The 11944-nt window shown below is 50.6% G+C and overlaps 2 protein-coding genes across 3 annotated transcripts in view; both read left to right on the plus strand.

Annotated features, from left to right (window-relative positions):
* The window catches only part of LOC118406635 (zinc finger protein 184-like), a 220146-nt gene that overhangs the window by 200966 nt on the left and 7236 nt on the right, over positions 1 to 11944 (plus strand). The gene's annotated exons all lie outside the window — the stretch shown is intronic.
* LOC118406494 lies at positions 7620 to 8579 on the plus strand. Its single transcript, XM_035806553.1, has one exon. It carries the CDS (start codon positions 7620 to 7622, stop codon positions 8577 to 8579), a length of 960 nt encoding a protein of 319 aa, XP_035662446.1.

Consider the following 11944-nt stretch of genomic DNA (forward strand, 5'->3'; position numbering starts at 1 on the left):
ACGCCACGCCAGCCACGCCGCCCAGTGCGTCCTGACGAGCAGTGCCATAATTGCTATGGCTATGGCCACTATGCCGCCTCCTGCCCGACCCCTCCACCACCCCCGGGAAACGACCAGTAGCTGACTGTGCGCGCCAGCAGTCAGCTACTCCCCAGCCTAACGCAACTACTACGGACTTCTCCCCATTTGTTTCTATCAGCATCCAAGGCGCGCCAACCCCGGCCCTTGTAGACACAGGTTCGTGCATCTCTATTATCAATAACTCTTTTCGGTTATCATCGCCCATCCTCCGTCTCCTCCCGCTGAGTGAAACTACTACAACAGCAAGATCAGTCAACGGTGAACGCCTGAACATTGTGGGAACAGTTACTGCATCCATCCGTCTGGGCCCAGTTTCCACTACCGCAACATTCCATGTTATGCGCCAGGCCACCAGCAACGTAATCCTTGGGTGGGATTTCTGCCGCGCCAACGACATAACCATCAATCCGACCACCGGAACTGTTGACGTAAGATCATCATCTATTCCCCTTCTACCGCGGTCTTCTTTCGTCCCATCTGTTTCCGATGCCACAGTTTGTAAAACAACAGTCTTGCCGCCGAACTCTGTATCTGTCATCCCCGTCCGACTGTCCACCGCCCGTGGAGGCACACCACATCACTACGACGGCGTCTTTGAGCCGCAGCTGCAGCGAGTTACATATGATGGGGTGGCTGCCGCCAGGACAGTCTCCCGAGTCGTGGAGGGGAGTGCTCTGGTACAGATTATCAACACAAACAATCACGCCGTCAATCTCCCTGAGAAATGCAATATCGGACATTTCCACGCCGCTTCTGGCCCCGAAGCAGATTACGTCATCAACGACGCCACTACTACTGTCACCACAGCAGCCGTTTCACCCCCGCATGGAAAGAAGGTGCGAGTTCCTAAAACCTCCTTGCCAGTCATCGACCTGTCCGACATAGATCTGCCGCCGTCGCAAAAGAACGACCTTTCCAGTCTGTTAGAGGCCAACAGCCAGTGTTTTTCCCATGGTGCCACCGACATTGGTCGAACCACAATACTGCAACACCGTATAGACACTGGTAACTCTAAACCAATCCGTCAACAACCGTATCGTACACCTGTACACCGTCGCGAAGCGCTGCGAGCACAAATCTCCGATATGTTGGACAGTGACGTCATCGAACCTAGTACCAGCCCTTGGGCTTCGCCGGTTGTCATAGTTACGAAGAAAGATGGCAGCCCCAGATTCTGCGTGGACTACCGGAAACTTAATTCGGTGACTGTGCCAGACGCCCACCCCCTGCCACGGGTGGATGACACAATCGACGCCCTGGCCGGTTCATGTTATTTCTCCACACTCGACATGAAGAGTGCGTATTGGCAAGTCCCCGTCCATCCGTCCGACCGTCACAAAACAGCATTCTGCACTAACGAAGGCTTATGGCAGTTCAAGGTCCTTCCCTTCGGATTATCCAACTCGGCTGCGACATATCAACGTCTTGTCCAACTACTCCTCGCCGGCGTCGGTTGGGACGTCTGCCTTGCATACCTTGACGATATCATTGTGTTTACCGCAACGTTCGACGACCACCTGCGGGTCCTCCAGCAAGTGTTCGACCGCTTCCGCCAAGCTGGACTTAAACTTAACCCTGCAAAGTGCCGCTTCGCTCAGCAGGAAGTGACATTCCTCGGACACGTTATCTCGCAGCATGGCATCCGTCCCGATCCTGCTAACACATCCCGCGTCGAGAAATGGCCGACCCCCACCTGTCAGAAGGACGTACGTGCCTTTGTCGGACTCGCATCCTTCTATCGAAAGTTCGTACCAGCCTTCGCCTCTGTCGCAGACCCACTAATCCGGCTGACTGACAAGCACGCGCCGTTCCGCTGGACGCCAGCCTGCCAGACAGCATTTGAAACCCTGCAGAAACTCCTCACCAGTCCGCCGATCCTCGCCTTCCCTGACTTCCACAGTACCTTCACCTTAACGACCGACGCGTCGGCAACCGGTATCGGCGCCGTCCTGACGCAGGTGAGTGACGGTACTCGTCGTGTCGTGGCGTACGCCAGCAAAACTCTATCCAAAACCCAGAGGCGCTGGAGTACCTATGACCGGGAGTTTTGGGCCATCGTCTGGGCCGTCCGCCATTTCCGCCCATACCTGTACGGGCGACCTTTCATCCACATCACAGACCACCGCCCGCTGCTCTCCTGTAGAGACACTCCACTCGGCGATGGCGGAGCCCAAGGCCGCCGATCCCGGTGGGCAATCGAACTGAGCACCTATGACTTTGAGATACAGTTCCATCCAGGTGCGACGATTAGCGACGTGGACGCGCTCTCCCGTCGCCCACCTTCAACCACACCTGCCGACGCGGATCCTCGGGACGATATCCTACGGGACACCCCAGCCCGCGTGGAGGTGCAGTCACCGGAAGTCGTGCGCGATTCCCGTGACGCCGTCGATACTAGTGACACTACCGATCCTCCTAATACTATCCTACGGGAAGACCCAGCTCGCGTTCCTTCACCGGTAGCCGTGCACGACACCTGTGACGCCGCCGACGCTAATGACACTGCCGATCTTCGGGACACTGCCCTACGGGGGACCCCCGACCACCTCCCGCCACAGGTAATCGTACGCGCCGCCCGCGCCGCTAACGTCTGTGCCTCCCAGCTGGCCGACACACCTGACATCGACTTCCGCGAGGCACAGCAAGCCGACCCGACGATCCGAGAAGTTTGTCGCTGGCTCCAGAACTCCAACGATCGACCGCCAACCTCCGCCGTGCGTGGTAACAACAGAACTCTCATGTCGTTTTGGAATGACTACGATTCCTTGTTCCTGACTGACGGAGTTCTCTACCACCAGCCAACTAACGCACCCCCCTTGGCGGCACCTCAAGTCGTCCTACCGCGCAACTTATCCGGTCGCGTGCTGAGGTCGCTCCATGACGACACCATTGCAGGCCATTTCGCGCCAGGTCGTACACTACACCGCGTAAAGAACAGGTTCTACTGGCCAGGCATGACAGCAGACGTCGCCCGCTATTGCCGCGAATGCATCCCATGTCAGCGACGCCGACCTGCCGTACCACGACCGCAAGCACCGCTCCAGCACATCACCGCCTCCCGTCCATTTGAAATAGTGGCCACAGACATAACATACATGCCACTCTCTGCTGCAGGGAACAAGTACGTATTAGTCGTGGCGGACCTCTTCAGCAAATACGTGAACTTGTACGCCATACCCAACCAGGAAGCCCCCACCGTAGCAGACAAGCTGTTCCGAGAGTTCGTCGGCCAACACGGCGTGCCAGAGCAACTCCACTCCGATCAGGGACGTCAGTTCGAGTCCAACCTTGTAACCGAACTGTGTGCACGCCTAGGCATCATTAAGTCGCGGACTTCGGCTTACCACCCACAAGACAACGGTCAAGTTGAGAGATACAACCGCACCATGAAGAACATCCTCGCCAAGTGCCTGGAGGGACGTGAACATGACTGGGACCGTCTGCTCCCTCACGTCGCCCTGGCCTACAATACGAGTGTGCACTCCACGACCAACCACACACCTTTCTTCATGGTACATGGTCGAGAGGCACGCCTACCTATAGACGTAGCTTGCCAACTACCCGCCTCAACACCGCAACAGGCCGACCTGACAACGGCGCTCGCGTCCGTCCGCGACGCAATCGACGAGTCACACCATACGCAAAACCAGCAACAAGCCCCCCGTGTCCACCGCCATCACTACAACGCCGGCGACCGCGTATGGCTCCACCATCCTCCGTCTGCTCTCCATAAGCTACGCCTACCCTGGGTTGGTCCGTACGTCATCGTCGGCCCTGTCCCACATGACTCTCCCGACACCGTCCTGTACAGTATACGTCCAGTGACCGGACGACAACATGCCCAGACCGTCCATCACAACAGACTCAAACCATACGTTTCGCCATCTCCCCAATTCCTGCCAGCACCGCCCGCCGCCGACAACAGACAACGCATCCCCGAAGCCCATCACCTCGGCTTCGCGGACTTCCTGCACCAGCCCATCGCCAATCTCGCGCCGCTACCAGACCAGCACGTGCAGGTACCTGACCCACCTGCCCCAGCACCTGTTCCGCCGCCAGCGCCGATTCCTGTACCGCCAGCCGTTCCTGCACATCCGGGCCCTGTCCAAACACGTTCCGGGCGAATCAGCAGGCCACCTACCCGATTCATGGACTTAGACTATGGCTAAAATCGAGATCCAGCCTCACGAACTCTATCAGTATGAACTCAATGTACTGCTTTATTTGTTTGCTTTAATATATTCTTATGATTAGCCATTGTATACATGCATGTATGGCTTCCCCATTTATCCCCCATGTTTTCCTATTTGCTTATTTCTGTTGTTTGCGCATTGTTTTTGTTTTTCCTTTATTTCGCTACGTAGCAACCTTTTCGGCCACTGTTGTGTAACACTCAAACCGCTTTTGTTTTTGTTTTGATTAGGCGACCATTTTGTTTTTGTTTTGATTATTCAACCATATCTGCCACACGCCCGGCTCCATTAACTAGGAGGCGTGGTCGCCTCCACTCCGGGGGGGAAGGAGTGATAGGGCCAGCTCCCACCACCATGGGGCGGTCTGGCCCATCTGGTCTATATTATAGATACCCGAGTGTCCTGGTACATCTGGCCTGTATTATAGATACGCGAATAAACGATACCGACCCACCGTGGTCAGTCTTGGAGTGCGAGCCAACGTGTGCAGACCTCTTTATGTCCTCTCCGTAAATAGTTAGTTAGCCGCTCGGCCTACTCATAACAATGGTATAGCTCTTAGTCTCACCTGTAGGGTCGAGACTCTCTTTAATGGTATAGCTCTTAGTCTCACCTGTAGGGTTGAGACTCTCTTTAATGGTATAGCTCTTAGTCTCACCTGTAGGGTTGAGACTCTCTTTAATGGTATAGCTCTTAGTCTCACCTGTAGGGTTGAGACTCTCTTTAATGGTATAGCTCTTAGTCTCACCTGTAGGGTCGAGACTCTCTTTAATGGTATAGCTCTTAGTCTCACCTGTAGGGTTGAGACTCTCTTTAATGGTATAGCTCTTAGTCTCACCTGTAGGGTCGAGACTCTCTTTAATGGTATAGCTCTTAGTCTCACCTGTAGGGTTGAGACTCTCTTTAATGGTATAGCTCTTAGTCTCACCTGTAGGGTTGAGACTCTCTTTAATGGTATAGCTCTTAGTCTCACCTGTAGGGTTGAGACTCTCTTTAATGGTATAGCTCTTAGTCTCACCTGTAGGGTCGAGACTCTCTTTAATGGTATAGCTCTTAGTCTCACCTGTAGGGTTGAGACTCTCTTTAATGTTATAGCTCTTAGTCTCACCTGTAGGGTTGAGACTGTCTATCACATCAGGGGCAGGTCCATACTGATGAGATGTGTCCGTATCATCACTGGAAGCCTTGCCAGGCACAATGGTGGCCTAGAGTAAATAAAAATTCTCAGTATGTCGAATCACTGGTGCATATTACATCCAGTGGTGTAGCTTTCATACTGGTAATCTTGTGAATAACACACCTTATGATCTTGTTAAGCCTATCCCATATATAACCCTGGCCCTGAGGATGATCCTGTGATGGTGCAAAACAGGGCTCTAGCCAGCGTCCGTTTTTCCGTCAATTGACGGAAATTTGTTGCGTCTGACGGAAAAATTTTCAAACCAATCCGTCAACCTTGACGGACAAAAATCCTTGGTGGAAGCTTCAGGCGGCTTGGGGACGCCGTCCACGGCCGTAAAAGCCACACACTGTTTGTTTTGCTATTGTTATGATTGTTGACAATGTGTGTCGGTGCCCTTTCGCATACGATAATCTCATTAAAACCCGTTTTTCAAGGTCTCAGTTCTGTCCTTCTAATTAATTTTCGCGGTTTTCGCGACGATTGGAATTGGCTGACGGAAAAAAGTTTCGAGCTGGCTAAAGCCCTGGTGCAAAAATAAGACTTATTGACATTCCTGAGTAAGACTAACTATTGAAAGGATGTGTATGCTGATTCAAATCATTCTTGTGCTTCTAGACTGCCCAGCCCTTTCCTGTCAATAAAACTTTTTTCACTAATAACATAATAGTTAGATAAATAGCAAACTGACTATCAAATCAAACAATTAATTGATTAATTTGTTAGTTATTTGGTTAATTCATTGATTTGTCAAGGGCAAATGGTTTGGAGAATAGCTGTCACCTCAAACATTTGGTTGGTTAATATTGTTAGTTGTTTGGTTAATTGATTGTTACTAATGATGATGATGATTGTTACTAACCTCAATAGCAAATGTTTATATGAATAGCTTATGAACTGTCACATCAAACATTTGGCTGGTTAACATGCTAGTTATTTAATTGATTGATTGATTGATTGATGAGTGGATTGATTGATTGATTGATGAACGAATTGATTGATTGATTGATTGATTGCTAACCTCCTTCAGCAGCTGGTTGATGTCCTGATGATGGTCGATCAGTTGAAAGACAGCCTGGTTGAGCAGAGCTCTGCTGTTCCCAGACAGCTGATCTGTACTGGAGGTTCTAGTAGCTTTGAAACAGATTCGGAATGGAGAGAAAAATTAAACTCTAGGTGATCAGAGATACTGTAGCAGACTTCATTTCCTTTCATGCAAGTACGAAACACAGACAAACTCCATCTGAAATACTGTAAATGCATTTAAGTTTGCGGGGACATAATTTTGCAATAGCTGGAAAAACGACTTTTAGCAGTGGTTTTAAGTTCACGGTAGCACCATGCACTGTAGTCTCTTATTGCCATGGAAAAATGTTCGCGGTGGTTTTAAGCTCCCGATGAAGCGACCACCAAGAAAACCGCGACCATTAAACCACCGCGAAAGTTTCTGCATTTACAGTATCTCACTAGTGAAAAGCGAGATGGACACTGACGACAGAATATCAATAAGATTTTTTTTAAGAATTTTTCACACGAACAAGCTTCTGTCAATAATCTTTTGCACTATTGTCAGGATGTTACAGTCCATAACATTTTTTTTTTTCATTATTGACAGGATGAATTTTTTGCACAAAAATTTCACTGGTTACTCTGTCAAAGGGCTTTTTGTCGCTTTTGGTGTTGCCATGTAGAAATAACCCCCTTTATGGATAATGGGATAGTCCGAGCCGACACGCATGCGTCGGGGAGTAGCCGGGGAAAAGAAATAAAGATCAGTTCACGTCGTCTCAACTCCAGTCTCCTAGTCGCTCTTGTGTCACCTCTGGGCTCCCTAAACATCATCTAAAGTGGACAGAACGAGGGTAACAAAATGGAGGTTCTACCGAGATCGTAAAACTTAGAGGAAAGGGAGCCGATCGGATGATCACGACAGGAGAAGTTTGACCGCCACTGGAACCCGACGTTGTGACAGAAAAGGATTCGCGCCAAAGAAGACACGTGACCACAGGTCAGAGAGGTCAATTTGTTGTAAACAAATAGTTCAGAGGTCAACAAGATGGCGCTGCGGTTGTAGAGGGGGAGGGCGGCAGTTCCTTATCGGAGGAACTAAGTTCAGGAGTGTTGTACTTTTTGTGTAGCGGGTAGATTCTTGACGTGAACCAACTATGACGGACACGCTCATAGAGCAGGCCACGAAAATGGGCCTAGAAGGGCCGAGTATCCTCGAGTATGTCGAAAAACAACAGGCCATTGAGAGGGACGAGAGGGCAAGGGAAAGAGATGCTCAGAGGAAGCATGAGTTGGAGCTAGAGGCCCTAAAGCTGAAACAAGCTGAAATTAAAGCGGTACAAAAGCAAAATGCGGAGGAGGTCAAGGCGAAGACGCCAAGATTACCAAGCTTCACAGAAGGCGAAGGAATAGACGAGTACCTCTTGAGGTTTGAGAGATTTGCACGTGCTAACCACTGGGCGGAAAACACGTGGGCGTCCCTACTGAGCGCCCTACTCACGGGGAGGGCACTGGAAGTTTATAGCAGGCTATCGGATGATGATGCAAAAGATTACAAGAAAGTGAAGGATGCCATTCTTAAGAGATATGAACTTACGGAAGACGGGTTCAAGAAGAAGTTCAGGTCTGAAGTTCCTCAGGAGGGGGAAGGGCCGGACCAGTACATTGTACGTCTTAGGGGTTACCTGAACAGGTGGATCGAGCTGTCTGATACCCCCAAGACATATGAAGGAATTTGTGACTTGATCATCCAGGAACAATTCCTGGATCTGTGCCCTGTGGATTTGTCAGTCCACCTGCGGGAGAGGAAACCGAAGTCTCTGGAGGAGTTAGGGAAGATGAGCGGGCAGTACCTGATTGCACATGGCCGTGGTCTGTTTGAAGGGGCACGCCCGCGCAACCCACCCCGAACAGACCAGGTGTTGTCTGGTACAGCCAATGTGCGGGTTGTCACAACATCAGCAACCTCCAGGCGGCGGTGTGACAGGTGTATCCAGAATGAGGCAGAGTGGTGTGGGCACTGCTTCCGCTGCGGCGGAAGCAACCATATTGCCAGACGGTGCTGGAAACAGGGAAACGCCGCGAGGACACCCCCAAGGGACGAGGGGTCGTCCTAAACAGCTCAAGACAGTCCCACAAACAACCCCGTCAACAACGAAAGGAAGAAACAACAACCAACACCGACAGTGACAATAATCAACAGCCAACAGGAACACCAACTAGAAATAATCAGCAAGTTCACATCAACGCCATGTCGGCTTCACATCTAACTCCAACTCAACGAACGAAGATCACCAAACTGATTGGAAATAAGTGTCAAGTAGCATGCCTCATGGACAATAAACCAGTTATGGCTCTGTGGGATACGGGAGCCCAGGTAAGCATCATGTCAGACAGGTGGAGGGAGGAACACTTACCTGGAGTTGAGGTTCGACAAGTGATAGAGATCCTGGAAGACTCGACAAGTTTTAGTTTACAAGCGGCCAATGGCACTCCGATTCCCTACAGTGGCTGGGTTGAAGTGAGGTTCAGATTAAGTGAAGACCAGTCACCTGAACTGATTGTACCATTTCTGACGACGTCCGACAATAACCAAGTACAACCGATTATAGGGTACAATGTGATTGAAGAGATTCAGAAGTGCTGTAAGGATGACTGTCCAACATTGCTTACCAAAGTGATGCCCGTCCCACCACAGAAGGCAGCTGCCCTCGTGAACATGATTGAAGATTTCAGTAACGTGACTCCAGTAAGCATACGAGTGGGTCGTAAGAGAGTGAGACTATCTCAGGGGGCTACAGTCCAGGTGAGGTGCAAAATCCCCAAGGGTTCCGTGGAAGAGAAGCAGCTGGTCCTGTTCGAACCAGACGAAGCGGGACATTGGCCCACAGGTTTAGAGGTGGGACCTGTCCTTACATCAGTCAGCCCATCTGGAATGGTCAAAGTACCGGTGACCAACACTAGCAGGTACGACATTCACCTCCCAGCGAAAACGGTTCTGGGTCGAGTTGAGACGATTAGGTCAGCAGTTCCCATTGAGCTGCAGAGAGTGTCTGAAGATTCCGAGTCTGAAAAACCTCCGCAGTCAGAGCCAGTTCAAGTGAACACAGTGAGGAAGGCGAGTAATGAGCTGGGGGAATTGTGGGATCCACCGGTAGACCTCTCCCACTTAGAAGAGGATCAAGAAGAGATCGTTAGACAGATGCTGAGGGAAGAGTGTCAGGCCTTTTCGAGGGATGACCAGGACATTGGCAGCATGGAGGGGCTCAAGTTAAACATCAACCTGACTGATAAAGAACCAGTTCAGAAGAATTACGTGTCAATTCCCACCCCACTGTACAAGGAGGTTAAGGAATATATCGAAGATTTGATTAACCAAGAATGGATCCAGAAATCCAAATCACCATATTCATCACCAATGGTGTGCGTACGGAAGAAGGATGGAGGAATGAGACTATGTATTGATTACCGGGCACTGAACGAGAAAACAGTGCCAGATCGCCAGCCCCTCCCGAGGATTCAAGATGTGCTCAACAGGATGAAGGGAAACACATGGTTCTCTGTACTGGATCTAGGAAAGGCGTACCATCAGGGGTACATGGAGGAAGAAAGTAGGAAATACACAGCATTTGTAACGCCATACGGACTCTATGAGTGGGTTCGCGTCCCCATGGGATTAAAGAACGCGCCTCCAGCATTCCAACGGCATATGGAAGAAGTACTCGAGGGCTTGAGCCATGAAATATGCGAACCGTATATGGATGACACCATGGTCTACAGCGAAGGCTTTGAGTCACATGTCGAGCGCATCAGGAGAGTGTTGCGCAGGTTCCAGGAACATGGCTGTAAGTTGAAGCCAAAGAAATGTGTGATGTTCCGACGACAGGTGAGGTATGTCGGGAAGCTAGTCACTGCAGATGGGTACACGATGGATCCAGAAGATACAGCAGCAGTCAAGGCAATCAGAGACAAGAAGCCCACTACTGTAGGAGATGTACGACGGGTGCTTGGGTTCCTCGGGTACTACAGGACGTACATCAAGGACTTCAGTAGAATTGCTAAACCACTGTACGACCTGCTGTCGGACAGTGCTGCGAAGCAACCAGTCCAGTGGACTGAGGAACACCAAGATATCCTTAATCAACTGACAGAACAACTGACCAGCCCACCTGTGATGGCCTACCCTGACTTTGAGAAACCATTTATCCTGCACACAGATGCATCAGCCACTGGTTTGGGCGCAGTATTATATCAACAGCAAGAGGGCAAGCTCCGGGTGATTGCATATGGTTCACGGACACTGTCACCGGCAGAGAAGAATTACCACATGCACTCGGGGAAGTTGGAGTTCTTGGCTCTCAAGTGGTCCATTACTGAGAAGTTCCGAGACTACCTGTACTACGCCCCATCTTTTGAAGTATATACCGACAATAATCCACTCACCTACGTTCTGAGCACGGCCAAGTTGAATGCGACAGGTCACCGATGGGTGGCAGAGTTGGTGGACTATAACTTCAGCATCAAGTACCGACCTGGGAAAGCTAATGCAGATGCAGATGTGCTGTCAAGAGTACCAGGTCCAGGAGATGCTGAGCAGTTTATGGCTACCTGCACAGAAGAAGTGAGTGGTGATGTACTGAGTGCCACCATCCAAGCCATGCAGGCAGTGGATCAAGGAGATGCCACATGGATAAGTGCTATCACTACGAACATTGACAGTCTACCACCTGAAGACAAGAGTGCAAGTATAGGACCATTGAGCAAGAAGGAGATCGGTGAAGCGCAACGTCGGGACTCGGCCATTAGAAAGGTGATAGAGCTGAAAGAAGGGGGGAGGAATCCCACTACCCGAGAGAGGCAAGACAACTCAATTGGTACAAGAGAATACATGCGGGAGTGGAAAAAGCTGCAGATCGATGATGAGGGCATTCTCCGCCGGAGAGCTGGTCCAGTACTGCAAGTAGTGCTCCCGAAGGAATATAGAAACATTGTGTACCAAGAACTACATGACAAAATGGGCCATCTGGGAGCAGACAGGGTTGTCAGCCTGGCAAGACAACGGTTCTACTGGCCAAAGATGCAGAGAGACATAATTGAATACTGTACCTCCAAGTGTCAGTGCATTAAGCGCCGGAAGCCAAACATTCCAGACAAAGCCCCACTTACTAACATCATCACCACTGAGCCGCTACAACTGGTGTCCATTGACTATGTCCACCTTGAAAGGAGCAAAGGTGGCTACGAGTACATTTTGGTGGTTGTGGACCATTTCACACGGTTCGCTCAAGCATATGCAACCAGGAACAAGTCAGGGAGAACAGCGGCAGAGAAGCTCTTTAATGACTTCATTCCTAGATTTGGGTACCCTCTCAAGATTCACCATGACCAGGGAGCAGAGTTTGAAAATAGGTTGTTTCAACGCCTACATCAGCTGAGTGGAGTGTCGCCCTCGAGAACAACCCCGTATCACCCCCAGGGAAAT

Source organism: Branchiostoma floridae, chromosome 19 (genome assembly GCF_000003815.2).
Source record: "Branchiostoma floridae strain S238N-H82 chromosome 19, Bfl_VNyyK, whole genome shotgun sequence".
NCBI classification, from domain to species: Eukaryota; Metazoa; Chordata; class Leptocardii; order Amphioxiformes; family Branchiostomatidae; genus Branchiostoma; species Branchiostoma floridae.